The sequence below is a fragment of the Propithecus coquereli genome, unplaced genomic scaffold, assembly GCF_000956105.1.
Source record: "Propithecus coquereli isolate 6110/MARCELLA unplaced genomic scaffold, Pcoq_1.0 Scaffold142, whole genome shotgun sequence".
Classification (NCBI taxonomy): domain Eukaryota; kingdom Metazoa; phylum Chordata; class Mammalia; order Primates; family Indriidae; genus Propithecus; species Propithecus coquereli.
The window spans coordinates 5748515-5771806 of NW_012138525.1; the positions used below are offsets into that span (position 1 = coordinate 5748515).

The 23292-nt window shown below is 51.5% G+C and overlaps 2 protein-coding genes across 4 annotated transcripts in view; one reads left to right on the forward strand and one right to left on the reverse strand.

Moving 5' to 3' along the window:
- The window catches only part of RALGPS1 (Ral GEF with PH domain and SH3 binding motif 1), a 305604-nt gene that overhangs the window by 79138 nt on the left and 203174 nt on the right, over positions 1–23292 (reverse strand). The gene's annotated exons all lie outside the window — the stretch shown is intronic.
- ANGPTL2 (angiopoietin-like 2) overlaps positions 6705–23292 on the forward strand; it is a 34181-nt gene continuing 17593 nt past the window's right edge. Inside the window, exons 1-2 of the mRNA XM_012639807.1 lie at positions 6705–7196; positions 19724–20588. Coding sequence (XP_012495261.1) covers positions 19772–20588 — 817 coding nt within the window. The 5' untranslated portion in view covers positions 6705–7196; positions 19724–19771. The remainder of the gene's footprint in view (positions 7197–19723; positions 20589–23292) is intronic.

Here is a 23292-nt window from a genome sequence, read left to right on the forward strand (position 1 = left end):
TTCCCATAGCACGAGTCTCCTAACGTCTCACCAGAGCCAGAGAGCATGTGGCCAGCCTGCCCGGCCAGGGGCAGCAAGTCACAGGACCTGAGCGCACATCTCCAGGAGGGGAGGGGACCAGCTGGCTCACCGTTGGTTTAGAGGCAGCTGTTCTATTAAATCTGGATGGATGGAGGCTCTGGCAGTTCCACAGGCTTCCGGATGCTCGGCCACTCTCCTAGGCCTTTCCAAGGCCAGCTGATCAGGATAGGAGGGGCTTTGCCTTTTTGTTCTTTATCCATGGCCAACCTTGCTGGAGGTTGATGACTAAAACTGCCACACTTCCTTGAATCTGACAAGTCAATCAACTGTAAAATGCATCGCATTCTAGCAAGAAGAGAAAAGTGCTGCCAGTTAGACTATGACATGCCATTGACTATGAGAAGCATCCTGATTTCAGAGACCTAAAAACAAGAAGTGTGCTAGAATTGAAGAAGAGCAATTTGCTTGCAGGAAAACTGTGTTCTTCCTCACTTGGATGCAGGTTTGAATCGCAGTCCCATTACTTCCCAGCTGTGTGGCTTGGCGCAAAGAACTTCACTTTGCTAAGTCTCGGTCTTGCTAGTAAAATAGAACAGTAATATTTCCCTTGCAGGATTTTAAAATGAAATAATACCTATAAAGTGGGCTGGGCGCGGTGGCTCACGCCTGTAATCCTAGCTCTCTGGGAGGCCAAGGCGGGCGGATTGTTTGAGCTCAGGAGTTCAAGACCAGCCTGAGCAAGAGCGAGACCCCGTCTCTACCAAAAATAGACAGAAATTAATTGGACAGCTAAAAATATATAGAAAAAATTAGCCGGGCATGGTGGCGCATGCCTGTAGTCCCAGCTACTCGGGAGGCTGAGGCAGTAGGATTGCCGGAGCCCAGGAGTTTGAGGTTGCTGTGAGCTAGACTGACGCCACGGCACTCTAGCCCGGGCAACAAAGTGAGACTCTGTCTCAAAAAAAAAAAATACCTATAAAATGCTGAGCTTGATGCCTAGCACATCACAAGTAGCTACGCAAGGTGTTCTAACAATGCTTGTGAGGATGGCACATCTCTTCCATCTTCTAGTGCTCAGGTAGGTACACTGAGATGAACCAATCCACAAAATCTTGAGGCTGACATTTCCCAATAGACTATGACCAAGAGAAGGGAGGGCAGACAACTGGATTAGGAACCATCGACCAACTGTCTAGGCTTACGGCAGGGCACCAATAGCAGCAGGAGTGCAGAAGGTTTGGGTGAGAAGACAAATTCAGTGAGATGTGGGAAGTTCCAGATCCCAAAAGGGAGGAGGATATTGTATGCAACTAACACTTTGGTCAATAACAATTATAAACTTTAGACAATATATAAAAAACACCTGCTTGAAAGCACCGGAGAACAATCAAAAGCAGAGACACTGGAGCAGATATGGTCCTTGAAAGAAGACAAGCATACGAGCATGTCTCAGTTCATGGTGACACACAGAAGAACTGAAACAGAGAGCAGCAGTCTTATTTTCTGGGAAGACAAGAAAGAGGGCTTTTGAGGCTGGGAATTAAGGGGAAAAATGTCAGAAAGGAAAGAGCTACAGAAGGGGAAGCCCCAAAATTACTGCACAAATTCCGCTCAGATCCTTAGCTAACTGCTAAATTGTATACATGTAGAGAGAGACTCTAAGAAGCACAACAGAAAGTAGAAGAAGAAGGAAGAGATTTTAGCAATTTCCTGGAAGATGGAGTTTGGAGTTCAAGTCCTGCCAAGTTAAAGCAGCTTAACGCACACTTAAGGCTTTTGATTTGATCCCAGAAAGGTCATGCCTTACAAGTAAACCCAGGACTAAGAGTTATGCCCTGGGACTATGGACAAAACCAAAATAAACCTGTATAAATGAAGTATAAAATCACACCTCCACAAGATCAAGTAGTTTAACTGCCTGCTAGAACAAAACACAACATTCTTTAGAGGAAGACAATAAAATACAGAGTATCTTCAATGTATCATCTACTGTGTCCAATATACAATAAAAAATTATAGACATGTGAAGCAGGAAAATGTTACCTATAATCAAGAGAAAAAATAATCAATAAAATCAAACCCACTGATGACTCAGGTGATGGAATTAGCAGGCAATGACTTTAAAATGGCTATTGTAAATATGCACAGGAATCCCAGAAGAGAAATGGGACTATAAAAATAAATCCAGTGGAAATTCTAGAACCAAAAATACTTTGGATGAAATTAACAGCAGATTAGATGCTATAGAAAAAAGGATTAGCAAACTTGAAGACAGGTAATAGAAATGATCCAAACTGAAGCATGAGACAAGAAAAGATAAAAATAAATAAATAAATGGAGCTTCAGGGACCTGTGAGACAACAACAGTGTATAAATGAAGTTCTAGAAGGGTAAGGGAGAAATAATTGAGCATAAAAAACATTCAAAGCAATAATTGCTAAAAAATTGCCCCCACATTACCAAATTTAGTGAAAAACATCAACCCATAGGTTCAAGAAGCTCAGTGAACCCCACATAGAATAAATGCAAAGAAAATCACACTTAGTCACATCATAATCAGGTTGCTAAAAATCAAAGATAAAGAGAAAATCTGAAAAGAAGTGAGAGGAAAAAAAAGAATCATTATGTACATAGGAAGGCAGCTGACTTCTTATCAGAAACAATGTTGGCCAGAAGGCAATGGGAACACTTTTAAAGTGCTGAAAGTGGGAGAAAAAAGTCAATTTGGGATATGCGAAGCTTTAAACGCTAGTGGGACTCTGAGGTTGCAAGATACAGTGAAGTCACCCCCTGCCAAGCACACCCCTCTATGGCACATTATACATGCACCGCCCCAACACACACCCCTCCACATACACAGCATCTCAACAGAATATCCCACTGTTTCCCACAGAAAACAATTTATGACTGTCAGGAAGGTGATAAGACATGAAAACACAGAAAATCATTTATTCAGATTGTGGCACATACATTAAGATTCTTTGTATTTTGTCACCATGTAAACATCACACATTTTTCATCCTGATAAAAACTATAAAAAGGAAAATTAAAATTCACTTCTCAAACGCTTTAGTCATGTGATGCTTCTGTCCAACAGGGAAGTGGGAATGATGCTTCTTGAGGGGGTCAGGGGCTCCTGAGATCCAGGAGTCATCGCGGGGGAAGCTTGACGCTCTGGGGGCGAGTGGGGAGGAGTGTGAGGGCAGCGGAGAGAGCAGCAGCACACATTTCCTGAGCAGTCGCTAAATGCTGGTGCCAGGCATCGCGCTAAGCGCTTCTGGTACATTATCTTATTCAATTCTCACACGAGCCCTGAGGAGTGAGCATTATCATCCCCTTTTTACAAAGAAGGAAGCAAAGTTTCAGAGAGAATAAGAAAGCTACCCAAGGTCAGTGACAGAGCTGGGGTTTGAGCCCAGGTCCATTAGGCTTTGAGCCGCAGCACTTCACCTGCCTGCAGTCAGCCATTCATTCATTCACTCTTCTGCACTGGGCCACACGAAAGGAGAGCTCTACATGGCCCGCACATGCCCCGTCCTCAGGTTACTCACAGCCCTGTGAAAGAGGCAATAAAAACTACTATAGCCAACATTCACGGAGCTACGCACTAGCCGGTGTGTGGTACACTTAACATGTCACAGCTTATTTCATTTTCATGTCAGCCCTATGAGGTGGATCCTTTCCTTATCCCCATTTTGCAGATGAGGAGAGTGAGGCTCAGAGTAACTGAGTGGTAGAACTACAATCTGACTCCAGAGCTCAAGCTCCTCAGTAGGGCACTCAGCTGCCCCAGGCCAGCAAAAGGGGCCGGGGTTGTGCGGAGGGGCAGGGCAAGTCCACTCTGGTGCTCCTCTCCCACTGATGAGGGCCCAGGAACTTTGATTTTTGAAAGCAAATTTGTTTTCGTAACTGAGGGGCTTGGGCTATACCCGTTCCTGGAGGGTGGGAAACTCCTGAGACGGCTTGTCTGTAGCTCCCATTAATCCAGTCTCCACTCAACACCCAATGTGGCCTTTTAAAAATAAATTCTCAACACTGTCTAGCTCAAAACCTTTCGGTGGCTCCCTGCTGTCCTTGAGATAAAGGCCCACCTCTCTAACAAGACCCATCTTTTCTCCTCAGCCAGAATGCTCTTCTCCTGGCTCCTCTGAAGGACTCCCTACAACTGCTGTTGCCCCAAGCGCCATTCCAGGTACCACTGCCGCGTAACAGATCACCTCCAGAACCCAGCCGCCCACGGCAACACTCACATTCCACTCACGGGTTCTGTGGGTCAGGAATTCAGATATGGAACAGAGGGATGGCTTATCCCTGCTCCCTGACGTCTGGGGCCTCAACAGGAAGACTCAGAGCTAGGAGTGACGCAGCAGCAGGTGGTGACGCGATGGCTAGGGGCTGGGATCACCCACAGGCATCTTTCCTCACGTGTCGGGGGCTGATGCTGCCATTGGCTGGGACCCACACTGCATGTGGCCTCTGCATGGTGGCTTCTGGACTTCTGAGGCTCCGGCTTGGCTCAGGGCTCAGAGAGAGCACCCCAGTGAACTGGGCAGAGGCTGCACGGCCTTTTCTCATCCAGCCTGGAGTCAGTTGGTGCCATTTCCACCGCATTCCACTGGTCACAAGCAAGTCACAAACCCTCTCAGATGCAAGGGGAGGGGCACGAACCCCACATCTCTGTGGGAGGAGTGTCAGGTCTCGTTGTGGACCGGGAGAGACTGGTGGGTCATCCTTGAAAGAGCAACCTACTCAGTTTGTCTCCCACCCTGACTGCCAGCTCTCCAGGGACAGGGGCTATGACTTCCTGGTGTTGGCTAAGAGCAGGTTCCCAATAAACACTTCCTGGATTGAGGGGGTTGGGGGGAGAAAGAAGAGAAGGGAGAGAAGGGGGAGGGGGAGGAGGGAAGGAAAAGAAGAAATGGGGAGAAAGAGAGAGAGTGAGAATGAGAGAGGAGGAAGGGGAGACGGAGAGGAAGAGGAGGAGAGGGAGAGGGGGAGAGGGAGGGAAGGGGGAGGGAAGGAGGGAGAAAAGAAAGACATGCCAACCTCCCACTGTTTATCTTAGGCTGGCAAAACATGGGTGCCCTCATCCTGTCGAGGGTACAGCTCTAGGAGAATTCATTTCCATCCCCTGTGCTTCCGCTGATGTTGAGCCCCAGCCTACGATGGCCCCACGCGGGGCCCTCCAGGCCCTTTGGAGAACCCACAGAGTGGCCGGATCTCCTCCCCACGTTAGGTGCAGGGAGCATTTCTGGCTGACAGTCCAGTGTGGTTCTCTGGCTAATGCTCTGGCCAGGAAGACCCTGGGGGCTACTGGCAAAGACTCACCTTCTAAAACATGGTGGAGCTGACAGATGGAAAAGGGAGAGAGTCTGAGCAGGTTGGGGAGAAGCTGAGGCAGGAAGAAAGTTCGCTCCCTGCAGAGACAGGAGTGGCAGTCCTGATGAGGGGAAGATCACAGTGGAGCTGTTTACCCAGGGACCAGGAATGTGACCCACTGTGCCTAGGGGTGGGGAGAGGCCCATTAAAGTTTTCCTCCCAATTTATACCCAAACATCATCACCACCATCATCACTACAACTTTTTCAAAAAGAAAAGAGGAGTCATCACCAGTATTTCTCAGGCTGTTGTCCAAGCGAGGGACAAACCTGTGCCTGGGGGCTCCCTCCCTGGAGCTTGCCTCCTCCTACCCTCCGCCTTGTGCAGGGTGCCCGGACTGTGCCGAGGAGTCTGTAGGGTGTGGCACCGTGGGGTCTGGTGCCATCCTTTCCTTTCCTGCTGATTCTATAAACACCCACAGGGCTCCACCTGTGTGGCTGACTCGCTGCTGAGGACTCAGGATGGAATTTCGGTATTTGTTCCTAGAAGAGCCCAAGGGAGGTCACATTTTGATGAAAACACTGAGGCCAAGCAGGATCTCACAGCAGAGGTTCTGGGAAGGTGAGATCCTTGGCCCACCCAGCTCCAGAGTCCCGAGTTGGGTTCAAGGAAGTGTCCTTGAGGCTGTACCAAGCCCCTTCCCCTGCCGCCTCACAGAATCCTGCTGCAGCCCTTGGAGGTAGATTACTAGGATTAATTAGCTCATTCATCTATGCATGAAAGGGATGCCCGGAGAGGTGAAGAGACCTAATCACAGCCACTAAGGCGGGATGTGACAGCCTTTATCCAGCGCTGCCCCACCCCCAGCCTGTGGTATTTCCACCATCCTCAGCCACTGCCTCCCGCTAACTTGCAGCAGCTCTGACTGCTCCTGTGCGGACAGCCTTGGGCTCCCTTCCCCAGGGTTTAGAGATGAGAATGAGGCCTCCACGAGGGACCGCTGATGAGGAGAGGCCCTTTGGGCTGAGCTGCTCCGCCCACCAGCCTGTGGGGCAGTGCCCAGGAGCCGTCCAGGGGAGGACCGGCTGCCTGCCGCTCACAAGCCGGCTGCACGCACAGCTGGAGCGGATCTAAACCCATTCCCTGAGTCAAAGGGGAAAGCTCTCCGCCGCCTGCCTCACAGAGCACGCGGGAGCTGCCTGGGCTTTGGGGAGAGGGCGGGCCAGGGAGCAGAGCTGGCCAGGCTGCCCGTGCCAAGGAAGGAGGGGGCCCGCTGAGGTTGCCAAAGCGGGCCGGGCGGGAGGGGCCGGGCCAGCTGGGGCCGGAGCTAGTGTGACATCACCGGGCGGCCCGCCTCTGTCTGGGGCTGAGGGGAGGCCCGGAGCCTTTCTGGGGCCTGGGGGATCCTCTTGCACTGGTGGGTGGAGAGAAGCGCCTGCAGCCAACCAGGGTCAGGCTGTGCTCACAGTTTCCTCTGGCGGCATGTAAAGGCTCCACAAAGGAGTTGGGAGTTCAAATGAGGCTGCTGCAGACGGCCTGAGGATGGACCCCAAGCCCTGAGTGGTGCTGCCCGAGCCCCCGGACCCCAGAGCATGGCACTGAGGCAGCTGCCTGCCCCACTGTGAGGGAAAGCAGGCTGTGAGCAGCCCCAGCAGGACCCCTGGCCAGCCCCATCCCCTGCTGAGCCCTGCTGTGGAAGCAGAGCCCCAGAGGCCAGTGGGGCAGGGCTGCGCGGCAGCCGGTCGGCCGGCCTGTGACTCGGGAACCCCTCCTGGAGGCCATGGACAGGCTGCCCCACTGACGGCCAAGGTGAAGCATGTGAGGAGCTGCCCTGGGAGCCGAGCAGGAGGGAAGAGGTAAGGGGCCAGCCTGCGGCAGCCAGGGACAATGCAAAGAGGCAGCAGCTGGCCCCGTGGCTGGGGGTTCAAGAATCCTGCTTCCTACTGCTGGGGGGTGTGTGCAGCCAGATCCCAAAGGGGTCACTCCCTGCTTTCACGTGGAGCCAAACACGGCATCTCCAGGCAGGACTGTGGACGCCGGGTGGTGTCCGGAGCACAAGCTCATGGGCTGGGGTTCTGAGGACTTCTTCAGTAAGCCCACCCTCCTCCGCTGGACAAAGAGCGTTTGGGGTGAAGGCAGGCGGCTCCTGGGCACGGCTGGGCAGCTGCGGCGTGTGCTTAGGTGGGGCAGTGGACTGAAAGAGTCCCAGACAGCAGGGGTAGCCCGAGGGCCGGGAAGTCCCTTGCAGCTTTGGGCTGCTCTGCACCCCAGCCAGGGACTCTGCTGAGGCAAAAGCAAAAGCAAACGCTGTCCTAAGGCAGCCGGGAGCCCTTGCTCAGAAAGTTCCCTGGAGCTGGGCAGCTTTTGCTCACAGCCCTCCAGCTGGTGAGGAGAGCTGAGGCGTCCGGCGCTGGAAGGGATGTGCCACCCAGAGGTTTCCGCACTGGCTGGTACCCTGGGTCTCCAACTGGCTGGATGGGGAGCGGCTTCCCTGGTACCCCGGCAGGGGGACGGCATGGGTTCCACGTACTGAGTCCCTTGAAAGCACTCGGCGTTAGATAACATTTCCAAACAGAAATTCTCCACTGATCCTTCCCTTCTCCTTCTGTGATATGTGTGTCATGGGTCAGCTATTGCCTCTGCTGTGGGATTATGAGAGCTCCCAGAGGCCAGTTCGGTTACTTAGAAAAGGATCTCCTTTCACCCGGGGCTCTGGGGAAAGCTGAGAATGCCACTTCCGAGGCTGGCCAAATGCTCCCCACGTGTATTTTTCCAAATGGAGGCAGAGTAGGGTAGCGCTCACAAGCTGGCTTTAAATCCCGGCTCTTCCACTTAGCGGCCAAGTGGCTCTGGCAGAACACTTAGCTTTTCTAAGCCTCAGTTTCCTTATGTGTAAACTGGGATAATAGCACCCATTTCTTAGTAAGAGCTGCATTTATATTGCACTTACCCTGAGCCAGGCACTTATCAACTCGTAGAATCCTCACAACCACCCTGTAACACAGGCACTATTATTCACCCCCATTTACAGGTGAGGAAACTGAGGTACAGGTTAAATGATGTGCCCAGGCCACATGGCCAGTGAGTGCTGGCACCAGCAGTATGGCTCCAGAGCCACTCCGAACCAAATTCCACTACATTCTAGAAGGAGCACAAATGATCACGCACAGAGAGGCCTTAGCACGGTGCCTGGTGAACAACAAACCCTTGGCAAACGTCAGTCACTTATTATTATGAACCATTAACTATCAGAATCACACAGAGGAAAGGGAAGAGCAGAGACCCCAATTCTTACCCTGTTCTGGACACATCCTGCTAGGGTTTTCAGAAGATCCCACAAGGCAGAGCCAATGTGGTGGTAATTACCGCTACCCACGCTCGGGGGCTCTCCAGGAGTCTGAGGGGGGCCTTATGACTGGGGTTGGGGTTTGGGTTTGGGGCCCCCTGCAGCATGTCCGCATGCTTGAAGTCCACACTGAGGAAAAGTGTAGACACACTGACAAAAGGATCCAATACCAACCTCGTAGGAGGAACGGCATCTTGCCACCCACACGGGCACAACTTGTCTACCTATCGGTCTCCTCACAAGAACCACAGTGAGTGAGAAAATGGAGCTACACTGGTGCTGCAGGAGGGCCACAAAGTCAGAAGGACAAATGGCCAGGCCTGTCCCAAAGTTGCAGCGGGGGAGGCAAGCAATGGCCATCACCAAGTCTAGTACTGTGGTGGATCTCACACGGGACAGCACTGATACATGGCGGCCTAGGACAGCAGCTTCTGTCCCATGGCCCCCAGAGGTCCCAGTGGGCTCCCTGAGCTCTGGGAAGTATTTTGAAAAGCTGGTGTTAAGTATTTGCTTCTCAAGGCCTCTGGGGCTGCTGAAGCCACAGGCTTCCCGCTCCAGCCTGGAACTGTGGTGGCTCCCTGTCCTCTCTGGGCAGCGCAGGTTGAGCAGAGGCTCTGACTGACTTCTTGGGCCTGGCTAACCAAACGAGATTAATTATTACTCAATAAAGGCAGGTGTAACAGACAAAACCGTGGAAAGTGCATGGTTCAGGATGGGACTACCTGGTACTGCTCAAGCTCACAGGCAGAGCAAATAGGCTCCTCCTCCACTTGGTCCTCCCTCCCACAGTGATGTATGAAATACCCACTGGGCTAAGTGAGGCACATATATTATCTCATTCCATCCTCACCACAACTCTGGGAGGCAGGTTCTAGTTTTAGCATCCCATTTTACAGATGGGAAAACTAAGGCTCAAGAGGTTAATTTCCCCAAGGTCACACAGTTAGGTGAACCCAGTCTGCCTAGCCCCAAAGCACCTACCTTCCTCTACCTCACTCCACTGCCTTGTTCAATGTGCCTCAATTTCTTTTATCTTGACGCTGTCACTGGGTCCCTGCTCAGTGCTCCCTGCAGCCAAGTCTGCTTTAGTTGCTGTCCCATAGAATGCTGCACCAAGCCCTCTGAAACCAGGTGCTTGCCCGATTTCAACGCATCATGTGTTCTCCATGGAAGCCCCCCTCGGAGGCAGAAGAGGCATTATTGTGACCCCTACAGAGGAGCCTCAGCATAGCCACACAGGGTGCCTTGTGAGACATGGTCAGTGGGAAGTGGACCTAGGGGTCGAAGCCAGGCTGGCTGACTTCAAATATCCATGTGCCCGGGTGCCTCCCCATACCAGCACCAGGGGACTCTGGCACCAGCTCAGCAGGGCAGAGCCTAGGGTAAGCATTTGTCCATGTGACTGAGATACCATTCATGCATTTTTTACAACCCTACTTGGAAGTTCCCTTAGGGCTACAGAAGCAGAGCTCAGGCCCTCATCATCTAACCTGGGCCACACTTGAGCAATTCCTGAGAAAACATCGGGGAGGCGGCAGCTGGTCACTGCTATAAAACAAACATAACAGTAGGCCTGCCCACGGCAGGTACGTTTAGCACCCCGCCACCTCTCTCTGAATCACAGCCCGTTTGATCTGGAATGGACTCAGCAGAGGGGGGAGGGGCTCTGCTCCCAGAGCCCACGGCCCGGCAGGACCAGGCGGATGGCAAACAGTCACGCAGATGCACAACTCTGTACGAGTGGTAAAGGGGAGGCAGGTGGAGCTAAGAGAGTCCTCAAGATGCGTGGTGGTGTCCCCATTTTACAGAAGTGGGAACTTGGAAACTGAGGTTCAGGGGTGCAGCGCCTCTGTCAAGGTCTGTCTTCTAGTGGGCCAACAAGCAAGGATTCAAATCCAGACCTGTGCCCATTCTACCTGGTCTGCTGCCATCCTGGATAACCGCACTGTGGAAGTCTCAAGAAAGAATCGATTCATTGAATAGTGTTTCTTTTCTATGAATTTATATAAAACACCCAAATAGAAGGGTTATTCAGCCACAGGCAGCATGGAGTTTGTGGTGACAGATAGGTCACGTCAGAAACCTCATTCTGAGGGCAGTTTCTATGACGAAACTGTATTCCCTCCTACGGACTGCAAGCCATGTGACTGACTTAGTAACTGCTTTGGGGGGTTTAATGCGCTGCACTGGCCTGTTACACGTACACATCGATCCTGAGACACATTCTGATCACAGGAATGTTAAAATGTTGGGTGCGGGAGCCAGGCCTCTCACAATCGAGCTATTGTGTCAGGTCTATTCTCTGGTGAAATCAGCCTGTCTTGGGGCCAGCAGCCTCAGAACCTCTCCCCCTCCACCCCCCATGCTGCCTAGTCCTCCAGACAGGCCCAAGACTGTGGCGGAAAAGCCCAGAGTGAATTCTGTTCTTATCTCCAAGGGATGCCTGAGGACCTGCCCAGCTCCAGGAATGCCCAAAGTCCTGCCCAAGATGGTCCCTTTCCAACCTCCATGGGGGAAGGCTTGAGTCTTAGTTACTGCCGAACCTCCAATATCCACCCAGGGCCAGGCAGACATCTGTGGAATGAATGAATGAGTGAATGACTGAAGCTAGCCTCAGACCCAGGCTCTCAAGCAAACAAGCTACTTTATCCCAGGGTGCCACACCATGCCCTTCTCTGTTGTCCAGCCAAGGTTCTCTTCTGAGGCTGGATCAGCTTCCCCTACAGTCCCCCAAGGTGCTCCCCACCCCGGGCATTGATCATTACCTGTGTTACGAATGCCTATTCCCCCTCTTGCCTACTGTGTGCCCCTTGAGGGCAGGGACCCAGCCTACCTTGTTCTGCTCTATTTCCAGCCCCTGGCACAGTGGCTGGCACAGGGGAAATGCTTGGGAAATATGTTGAATGAATGAAATTCTTGAATCCCTATTTAGTAAGCCAGGGCCGTCCTGCGTACTGGGCATTCAGAGGGGGAATCTGCCCTGACCCTTCTAAGAAGCTATAGTCTGGGGTAGACAATCAGATGAGCACAATCCGAGTCTCGGGTGCTGGAATGGAGGCGGCCACAGCCGCTCTTGAGAGCTGGGAGCGGGGACCTCACTGCAAGTGGCTTCACGGTAAGGCCAACTTAGAAAGGAAGACAGGCACACATCAGGCAGGACAGCGGGGGAAGGTGCTTGAGACGAAAAGCACAGTGCATGCAAAGGCAGGGAGGCATGACAACGCAGGCTGTTTTTAAGCAGGACACTGACATGACCGGATGTATTAGGAAGATAGCCCTGGAGCTGTGTGCCGTGTGGACTGCAGGGGAGAGAGCACCCAAAGGCAAGGAGGCCAGTTAGGATTGTGGGTAAGAAACCTGGCTCTGGAGCAGACATCTGATTCCTAGCTCAGCTTCACCACTTGGCAGCTCTGGGACTTCATCCCTCACTTCTGTTTGCTCATCTGTTGAATGGGGATAATTATAGCCCCCGCCTCACAGAGTTGCTGGGATCAGTGAGGTAGGCACAAAAAGTGCTTGTTTCAGTGCTCAAGGACAAGTGCATCCAAACAAGCCCGGGTGGCCCTGGTGCTAACTGCTCAGCCTGGCCTAGGAGAGCAGCTCTAGGCACGGCCTGGATTTCCCAGAAAGCCATTCTAGGGCAGTGCTATTCACCCAGCCCGACTTCTCCTTCTTGTCCGAGGCTTCCCCAGTTCCAGGGCTCTAGAGCACACTAGGCGCTGCCGGAAATACAGCAGCCAACTCAGAAGCTGGACTCTGAAATGGCTTCTGCAGACTCTTCTCCCGCCTCTGCTCTGTTGGCCGAGGCTCCTGGCACAGAGGGCTCAGTGCACAGACTTTGGGGGAATTTCAAAATGGTTCCCAAATAATGCACTGTGCAAAAGTAGCAGCAGCATCCTTGTCCCCCCTGGCAAAGGCAACCCCTCCCCACTGCCTAACCACATCCCCTCTTGCCCTGTGATCTCACAGTGTGACCACAGCCCATCTCCTCCATGAACTCAGCCCTTTCCTGGAGCCAACTCCCCAATGGCAGGAGCACAAGAGCCCAGGGCATCAGGCAGATTCAACCCCCCAATGCCACTCCTCCAGGCAAATCTGTCTGATCATAGACTATCTGCTTCTCTGGTTCATGCCTGTGTTCCCATCACCCACAACCAGGTTGTAGCAATACACGATGGCTGGCCTGGCTGGGTGAGGGAAGGCTGGGTAGATGGATAAACGGCTCATTCAAAGGTCTTGAAATTGCTGACGGGCAGGGTTTGGGAATTGGCCCTGGACGACTTGGGTGCCTTCTGGTGGGGAATGATTCACAGGATACTAGGCTGGGAGGGGATGGCAGCTGGAGACCTGGATATTCCCTCCCTGGCCTCCAGGCTGGTGGTGAATCATCCAGGACAAACGACGCACAGTCCTTTCTCCAGGTTTTCTAAGGTGAGGATGCCACTGCTCATCCTAGGTGCTCATTTTGGGGTCTCACCACTTGCATGATCAAGAAGCTCTTTCTAACATCCAACAAAACTCACCCTTGTGCTGACCTGAAAGCCACTTCTACTTATTCAGTCAACAGGGAGTAAGAAGTAATCTGCATCCTGGCTGTTAAACAAATAAGCACCTTCTACTCACATTGGTTGGAAAGAACCTTGATGGATGCGAGTGTATGGACCTGGCAGTGGACAGCTAAATCCAGTCCTGATCTTTACTCCAAGTGACCTTGAGCAAGCGGCCTAATCTTTCTGGACCTGGGTTTCCTCTACTGCCAAACGCAGATAGTATCTTTCCCCTAGGTAAGGGACCACGTAATTTGTTGCTCAAAGGATACTTTTGAGAGTGAAAAGGGGGTGCTATTAATAATTACATAACACAAAAGACCTCAACTGGGGTCAACCAGGATGTATGGACCCCTACTCAGAGGGTTGCTTGAGCCAATGAGATAGAGTGCAGTTGGGCACAAGTTCACAGCAAACAACGCAGCCATTATTATTAACACTGTTGGTCATGTGGTCAGCTGGGCCCTCTGGGGCCTTTTCTTCTGGACTTTTCCTTCATCTGGATCCCTCCCACATCCTGGGTTACCAGTCAGTTTGGCTATCACTCCATCAGCACACTATACATTTCAGCAGCTTTAGTAGGAACAACTGCTGGTTAACTTTGATGTTTTCATCTGTCTTCTTTTCTGTCCTGATGTTCATTTAACAATCTTGATTCATGCTCAGGTCCATCAGACTCACTCAAGCACAGTTCAACTTTCTAGCTTCCCAGAACCCCGGCGTCAGGGGCCAGCAGTTCCAGATTCCCTCGCTGCCTTGGCAGAGGCCCACTTCTCAGGCCTCCTGCGGTGCTGGGATGCCTCCTCTGGCCTGGACTTATGCTCAGCCTTCATCTGTGATCACAGACAGACTAACTGGGGCAGTACTGGCTGGGGGTGGCAGGGTTCTGAGTCCTCCAGGCAGGACTGGAGTCTGGATTGATGATGAAACAACTCCCGAGAGCCAGATTTAACGTGGAGGTTTCCTTGGGGTCTGCAGTCCTGGGGCTCGCCACAGCTCTCCTGTCTTCCTGCTGCCTGGGGCATCAGAGAACAATCTCTTTGGATTTCCTGTCACTTTGGCACTTTGGTTTCTATACATTCACAGTAAGGTATATTGTGGGATTCTGTTATTGCCTCTACTACTTAATAATTTGATGATTTGGACAAATGACTCACGGTCTTCAAATCTCAATAGTTTCCTCATGTAAGTGGGGATAATTGTCAGCCCTGCTGTTAGCCTTAAAAGCATTTTTGTGGGAATTAGAAAATTGCTGTAATATACACAGCTACAAAGACTATGAATGTGAGTTGTACCTAGAGTTGCACGGTACACAACTGGGGCCACCATGGCCCTGAAATAACAGGGCCTCCCTCCCAGGGCTATTGGGAGGATTACGTGAAATGATGTATATAAAGTGTTTCAGCCATAGTGATAATTGGTTATAGTTATTATTTTTATTATTTGAACTTTTCTCATTCCTGACCTTTGGAGTGAGGACTCAAAAAAGTACCCCCGGCCAGCAGCTTCTGCCACAGAACAGGACACACAGCTCCGTCTTATGAAAACCATGATTCTTCCCACAAAGTGGCCCCTTGCCTGGGCTGCAGCTCCGTGGTAGTGAGAGGGATGGACACACGGTGTGTGGCCCCACCGCAGCAGGCCAAGCAGGGAGTCAGATGCAGCCCACTGGAGGCTGGGTGGGACCCACGCCCAAGCCCTGGGGAGGCTGCCTCCCAGCGTACAAAGACTGTCACATGGCGCAGTCACACCAGCAGTCACAGCAGCCTCGCTGTGGGGAGGAAAAGCCCGTGCATAATGGAAACTCCTCACAATACAATGTGGAAAAGCAATTTTAAGAACCGTTTTGATTTTAATTTTGAAGCCAAGGAAAACAATTGGACTTGCTTTTCTTTGCTGGTCACAGGAAGAAACTGAGGAGCATCACTTTGATTGGAATTGAGTTCTTCTCCAGGCCTAAGATGGCTGGAATGCTTGGGGGAGTTATTTCTCTTGGGATGCAATTAGTTGAATAAATACCAAGAGAGCAAAAGTAAACAAACTCATTACTGCCCATTAAGAAGTGCCAAACTAGCAAAATGCTGAAGAGGGGAGGGGGAAATCAGGGTTGGAATCTTTAAGGAACATAAATGACTCCGAGGTTGAGCGCAGTGCAAAGAGCGCGGCCCTTGGTATCAGGCTGACCCGAGTTCTCATCTGCTGTGTGTTCCCGGGCAAGTCACTTAGCCTGTCTGGGTTTCAATGTCTCCACTGACAAAATGAAGGGAACAACAACCCCACTGGATTACCTGGGATGGTGCATGTCAGGCACCCAGCATGCTGCCCTTGCTTTCCCTTTCTTCCTGTAACCAATCAGCTCCGAGTCACCCCACTAAGCCCAGGCCCCATGGAGACAGAACAGTCGGAACCACAATTAAGCATACGGTTTCAAGAGGTCCCACCCCTACCAATGTGACCTCAAGCCAGTTACCCAACACCTTTCTGAGTTTCCTTACTCTCAAAACAGTCACCATACTAATAACTAGTTCTGAATGTTGGAGTGATTAAATGAGACAATGTGTATGCAAAGGACCTTGAAACCTGAAACTCTGTATAAGTGTTAGTCAAAGAGATGGTACAAGTGTTTAACTCAACTCCTGGCCCAAATTTAGTGCTCCTTACTGTTAGTTTGTATTGTTACCATTTTGTTGTTGTTGTTCTTGTTATCCTACCGCTATCACATTATTCCAATCTCTAGTTTCTAAAGTGCTTGTATGTTGCTTACTAGTGTGCAAGGCAGGTTAGATCACTCCATTTCACAGGAGAGGCTCTGCCTTTGAGATCTCAAGTCCAATGGCAAGAGCTTGCCTGGGGAGCTGCGAGAGCCCACACTTGGGAGGGGACAGAACCCAGTGATAAACAGTACAGCCCTCCTGGGTCTGGATGCCCGGGAAGATTTGGAAACCAACCCTTTCCTGGAACCAGAGTGCCTCCCTGGGCCTCTGGCAGTTTCTTGGCCATGGCTGAGGCCAAACACCCCAGCACAGAAAGGTGTTTGTCATCAGCTGCTACAGGTAAGCAGCCGGAAGAAGGCAGTGGCCCAGCAGGCCGGCCCTAGCTCAGAAGGGTGGGGGAGGGGCGGGTTTTCCCCATTGTTCTGGGGCAGGCGTGGCTACCAGCGCTGGAGCCGGAGCCGCCAAAGTGCCCTTGGAAACCAGGCAAACACTTCCAAACTCAGCTGGGTTTCCACTGGCGTCACTGCAGCCCTGCCTCCTAGCAGAAGCCAAACCAGGAGTTCTCGAACACCTTTCTCTCCCTGGCCAGAAAGGCCTGAGCTGCCCAGTGGAACCATGCTCGGGCTTTGTCACTTAAGTGGAAAACAGCTCAGCATGCCCCCGGGGGAGCACAGGGTCTGTTTTGTAGCTGCCCACTGGCCGGCATAAGGTGGAGCCTGGACCCAGGGTGCTCACTGGAGAAGCCCCCAGAGGGGTCCAGGGAGGACAAAACCTTCAGGTCTTCTGCGACGGTTGTTATTTTAGCATGGCTTAATGTGAAAGCAGAAGGTGGTGATGCTAACACCTTTTCCCTACTAACAACCAGATTAAATGCATTTCTGTGTGGTGATTAGGAGTTTTAAGGTTCAAGTCCATCAGACCAGGGTTGAGCCCTGGTTTTGCCACCTTCTAGCTTTGTGATCTTGGGCAAATCACTTAGCCTCTCTGAGTCTCAGTTTCCTCATCTGTAAAGTACAAGTAACACCAGCAACTACTTTAAATACAAGAAAGCAGAAAACACTTGCAAAATCTTCACCACGGGGTAGGTGCTCAGTAAACAGATGCTGTGGGTGCTACTAACAAACACAACATGGTGCAGCTCCCGCCCTCAGACAGTCACTTGTCCATGGGCTCCCTGCCCTCACACCCCTCTTTGAGCACTCCCCACCGCTCAGCTCCTACGTACTCCGGGCCACATGCTAGGCAGGGAGATAGCGACCGACGATGGTGATGAGAACTCTGGAGGGGAGGTGGTGAGGTCCGGATCTTAAATAAGCAGGGAGGATCTCACTGAAAAGGTGACATTTCAGCAAGACCTGAAAGAGGCAAGGGAGTGAGCAATGAAGACAGGAGCGAGAGCGTCTGGCCCGGGAACAGCAGGTGCACAGGCCCTGAGTCCGAAGTCTGGTTAGAAAGCTTGAGGAATGTCCAGGAGGCAGTGTGGCTGGAGGGGTGGCTGGGGGAGAGGGGTGAGGGAGGAGATCAGTGAGGGAGCAGGGGCCAGATCAAGGATGGCCTTGGAGACTCATTAGCTTTTTCTCCAAGCTGGGGACCCTTGCAGGGCTGTGAGTAGAAGAGCGACCCAATCTAAATTTTTTAAAAGGATCACTCTGGCTGGTGGGTTGCGGACAGACTGTAGGGTGGACAAGCGCAGGGGAGGGAGACCCGTTAGGAGACCACTGCAATGGGCCAGGCGAGAGATGCAGGTGAGATGTGCCAGGTGGTGGCAGGGGCGGTGGAGAGAAGCAGTAGGATTCTGGGAATATTTCCAGGATATCGCTATCATAATTTGGTGGTGAAATTAGATGTGGGGTGTGAAAGAAACAAAGGCATCTAGGATGACTTCAAGGTTTTTAGTCTGAGCAACTGAATAGAGTTGCCAGAAAAACTGGGATGAATAGGTTGGGATGGAGGTATGAGGAAAAGCAGGAATTCGTTTCTGGATAAGTTGAGATACCTAGTAAATAGCTAAGTGGAAGGTCAAAGACGCAGTTGGATGTGAGTCTAGAGTCCAGGGGAGAGGTCTGGGCTGGAGAAATAAATGCGGGTGTGATCAGTGCCTGAAGGAAACGAAGACTGGATGAGGCCACAGAGGTAAACAAGAGTCTGAGGACGGAACTCCGAGCCCTCCAACAGCAAGAGCACAGGAATATGAGGATGAACCAGCAAAGGAGGCTGAAGAGCAGCCAGAGAGGCCAGAGTAAAGGGCGGTGTTCTGGAAAGGAAGTTCAGGAGCCACCAAGCCCCACAGAGCTGACAGGCAAAATACTAACCGAGGACCAAGAACCGGCCCTTTGATCTGGCAAATGGAGACCACTGGTGATCTCATCTAGGGCACCTGGAGTGGAGAGGAGGGGGCAAGTCCTGATGGGGTGGGCTCAAGAGAGAACAGAAGAGAGGAACTTTCTGGAAACAGTGACTGTAAGCAATTCTTTGGAGGACTTTGCTAAAAAGGAGAGCAGAGAAATGAAACAGTAGCTGGAGAGGGAGTGTGAGGTCAGAGAGTGTTAAGCTGAGAGAAAGAACAGCGTGACTATAGGAAAACGTGACGACGCAGAAGAGGTGGGGGAGGACCGCTGGAGCAAGGCCCTCGAGTGGGCGAGAGGAGGCATCTATCTAGTGCATGTCCTCCCATCCTTGGCCCGCCTAACTCCTCCTCATCCCTCAAGGGTCAGTGTAAAGGTCACTTTCTCAGGGAAGCATTCCTGACCCCTCCATTAGGTCAGTTCCCTGTTATACCCTCTCTGAGCCTGTGATCCTTCTGCTTCACAGCGCTTGGGAATGCTGTAATGATGTGGAAGCCCCGTGAGGGCAGGAGCTGGCTCTGTCCTGTCTGTAGCTGTAGCCCCGGCAGCCAGCACACTGCCAGGCACACCGCAGATGTTCCATGGACATCTGGTGAAGGGATGAATGGTCCAAGAATAGAACTAAAATAATCCAGAGGCACATGTCTGTGCTCTGCTCCCTTCTGACTTAATCACGTTGCAGTGGTCGGGACCATGCAGCCACTGGCTATTGCAAATATTTGGATTTATTATAGAAGAGCTCATTTGTTTGTTCCTGTTTGGGCTCTGTAGCTTAGCTAACACACAGACTACAGCCACGTGACCAGACACATCCTTCCACCGGCACTGTCCACTAAAAACCGAACACGTTCCATACCGTGTCTAGCAATTCATTCATTTAACAAATATTTGCCAAGACCCTGCTTGGTACAACATCCTGGGGAAACAGGGTTGAATCAGACACAGGACCTGTCCTCGTGGAGCTTAGAGTCCGGCAGAACTGCAGTTCATCACGACTGTGGCGTGTGTTACAAGGGGAAAACTGACGGGGTACGAGAGTGTAGAACGGGGAGACTGGTCAGTCTGAGGAGGCAGAGGAGAAGGGAGATTGGACAACAGCCTGTGGCTTCTCTGATTTTGTTCCTGGGCTCCCCGCCAGGAGCTCAGCAATGAGGGCTGTGGACATTGGAGCTGGCTCCAGGAGTGGCAGGGCCATGGCCTCCTGCCTTCAGATGCCCCGGGCCCTTCCCTTTCCCTATCCGGGCCCTGCCTGTCTCCTTCTGTTGCTTGCAGAATGGCTGCCCTCCTCTCTGACTCCAGGATGGCAGAATGGGGCCTTCTGAAGCTGCGTGTTTGGAAAGCGTTGCCTGGGGAGAAGGCTGGGATCACTGATGGCACAGGGCACCGGCAGTGGTGGGACTGCCGTTGATTCTCCCTTCTGTTTACTTTCAGGCTTCCGTAGATCTATTCACAAAGAATAACCAGCATTTTGCAAGGACCATGAGGCCACTGTGTGTGACGTGCTGGTGGCTGGGACTGTTGGCTGCCATGGGAACTGCTGCAGGCCAGGAGGACGGTTTTGAGGGCGCTGAGGAGGGCTCGCCAAGAGAGTTCATTTACCTGAACAGGTACAAGCGGGCAGGCGAGTCCCAGGACAAGTGCACCTACACCTTCATCGTGCCCCAGCAGCGGGTCACAGGCGCCATCTGCGTCAACTCCAAGGAACCCGAGGTGCTCCTGGAGAACCGAGTGCACAAGCAGGAGCTGGAGCTGCTCAACAGTGAGCTGCTCAAGCAGAAGCGGCAGATCGAGACGCTGCAGCAGCTGGTGGAGGTGGACGGCGGCATCGTGAGTGAGGTGAAGCTGCTGCGCAAGGAGAGCCGCAACATGAACTCGCGCGTCACGCAGCTCTACATGCAGCTCCTGCATGAGATCATCCGCAAGCGGGACAACGCGCTGGAGCTCTCGCAGCTGGAGAACAGGATCCTCAACCAGACAGCCGACATGCTGCAGCTGGCCAGCAAGTACAAGGACCTGGAGCACAAGTACCAGCACCTGGCCACGCTGGCCCACAACCAATCAGAGATCATCGCGCAGCTCGAGGAGCACTGCCAGAGGGTGCCTGCGGCCAGGCCTGTCCCCCAGCCGCCCCCTGCCACCCCGCCCCGGGTCTACCAGCCGCCCACCTACAACCGCATCATCAACCAGATCTCCACGAATGAGATCCAGAGTGACCAGAACTTGAAGGTGCTGCCACCCCCTCTGCCCACCATGCCTACCCTCACCAGCCTCCCATCCTCCACAGACAAGCCGTCGGGTAAGTCCTTCCGGGATCCCAATCCATGTGGGCCTCAGAGCCAGGCTTCCCTTGGCTGTGATCACAAGTGGGGAAAAAGCCACGGCCAGTTGAAGCCGGGCCAAAGACTTGAGCAATCCCCCAGCGATCCCTTGGGCCGAGCCAAGTGGGAGTCAGTGGGGTGGGGGGGGACCACATTCCTTAGATGGATGCTCAAAGGTAGAACTAGGAAACAGGGAGTTTCACAAGAGGGCAAATGTTCTCTGGCTTCTGATAGGAAGGAACCCAAGGCCTAAAGTTTTCCAGGCCCTGCACAAGATGCTCTGTGCTGGCAGATAGGATGTCTCTCCTGCAAGCTCGTGGACCGTGCCTGGCCCATTCTGTAAATGCTCACCAAATAAACGATGGGCCAAAAGAAAAGAAAGTGTTCTCACATTAAAAGTATGATAAACACATTGTAGGGTTGGGGGATGGGAAGGAGTCCTTTCCTAAAGCCCACACATTTCTTAGGGTCTAGAATTCTCAACAATGCTTCCATATACTCTTACATACACATTTCATCTTAAAATATGGTAATTCTCAGAATTGGGGGAGGACTGGGGTTGCTGGCAGGTTTTGAAGCTTAAGCAAGATACAAGCACGGGCATTTCCATATATATTACATAATTAACCCCTGCAGCTCCTTACTGACAGGTTAAATAACTTGCTCATAGGCTTAGGATCCTCAGGCTAGAAATGAATTCAGGTCTTTTCACTTCAAGGCCCTGGCGACTCCTCTCTGCTTTAGGAGTCTGGGAATCCTCACTTCTGGGTGGAGCAGGCCAGAGGCTCCCCTGTCAGGATGTCAGCACAAGCCCAGCTCCCTGAAGCTCAGCCTCTCATTCACGCAGGACACTTTAGCCTTCCCAGTGGGCTGCCATATGAGAACTAGATTCATCTTTGCAAAAACAAACCATATATCTGCTCCAAGTCAGTGCTTTTGGTACCACTTCATTGTATAAGCAGGGAGATATTTTTACTAAAAATATCCCATAATATTTATTATTTCACACTTGAAAAAATAACCACCAGTACTGGGAAGAGCAGCTTCTTGCTAATTCCAGAGAGGGGCTAAACTTGAGTGCAGGAGGGTGGCCAGTGCGAAAGGACAAGAGCAGCATCGCTTTCAGGACAGTTGGTGGGGGGGGACTAGATGCAGGGCAGACCACCTGCTGTAGCGCCTCGAAGGAAAGACCTGACCCGGGTGTAAGGGGCTGAGAGCAAGTGCTTTGGAGTAGACTGATCTGGATTTAAATCCTGGTTCCTCCACGGATTAGCTCTGGGACGTTAGGCAAGTCACTTTGTCTCTCTGAACCTCAGTTTCCTCATCTATCACTTGAGGATAAATTAAAACAGTGCTTATCAGGTAGTGTTCGGTAGGCACTATTTTAATCTATTCTCAACTGACATTTCTATAAAATGAAATACTGCAAAAAAAATGTGTTTAGCACAGTGCTGGGCACACAGTAAGCTACGAGTCTCCTTTGATCTTGGTCTCTTCATCTTAGAGTAAAACAATCAATCCCTTTTTAGCTCTGGTGTTCTATCTGTACACATGTCTGGGTGTTTTGTTTTTTAATTTGTAAATTTAAGGAGTACAAGTACAGTCTTAAATCAGAAGCTCCAAAAGACAGGGCAGGGTGTGTTAATTTGATAGAACAGCCAGAGGGGAAAACGTGCCCTTGCACACTAAATGAAGGCTCGGCTGAATGTTGTTATGATCCTTGAATGAATCGGGCTGGTCTCAGTGGTTACCCAACAGATCTCCTCTCACCTAAGCATCTTTTGTTTCTAACTCAACAATTTCAGGACATTTCTGAGCTTAAACTAAGCTAGTAAATATATAGTATAGGAATAAAGACCTGCATGTACACCCAGGCTCTAGCCCTATGTTAGCTGTTTGCTCATGAAAAAGTTATTTAACTCCCCTGAGCCTCAATTTTCTCCTCTGTAAAATGGGGACAAGACTCACAGCTTCACAAAGTTATGTTGAGGAAATTCAGTACAATCAAGCATGTAATGTCATGTCAGCCAACATCAGATAAGCCCTACTTCATTCTGGTCACAGTGCTAGACTTGGGGGAGCTGGTCACAACTCCGGTCCCTGATCTCCAGGAACTCAGTCTGGGGGAGGTGGCAGCTGCATGAATACAACTGGGATCCATCCAATGCCCATCATTTCTAGCCCCTAAAATCAGCACAATAGGTCTGACAAAGGATTTCTCTGGGAGGGAGCATCTGTCAAAGCCAAAATTTCCAGAACATTGTAAGAATTTATGGAACCAACATAACAAAGTACCTAAAATCAGGAATGCAGTGAAAACTAGGCTGTCTGGTCACTGCGGTAATACCCTAGCGTGCTAAGTGCCCCACAGAGGGGCATATAAGAGGCTAGGCAGACACTAAGGTGGCATGACTGAGCCTGCCTGGAGGGTAGGGAGAGGTTCTGCTTCCAGAAGTAACACTTCTTTGTTGCATCTTTAAGGATTGTGAGAGTTTCCAAGGCAGACCTGGGAGTTGGGAAACCAAGTTATTAGTGGGTCCCTGATGGAGATGAGTATATGCAAAGATCCAGGGGCATGGTCCTACTCCTGGGACCTCCAGTGATCCCCAGGCCCTACCTGTGTTCTCAGTCCAGTGTGGGCTGTGTGTACCCAAGGCTCCTGCACTCACCCACCCTTTGTCT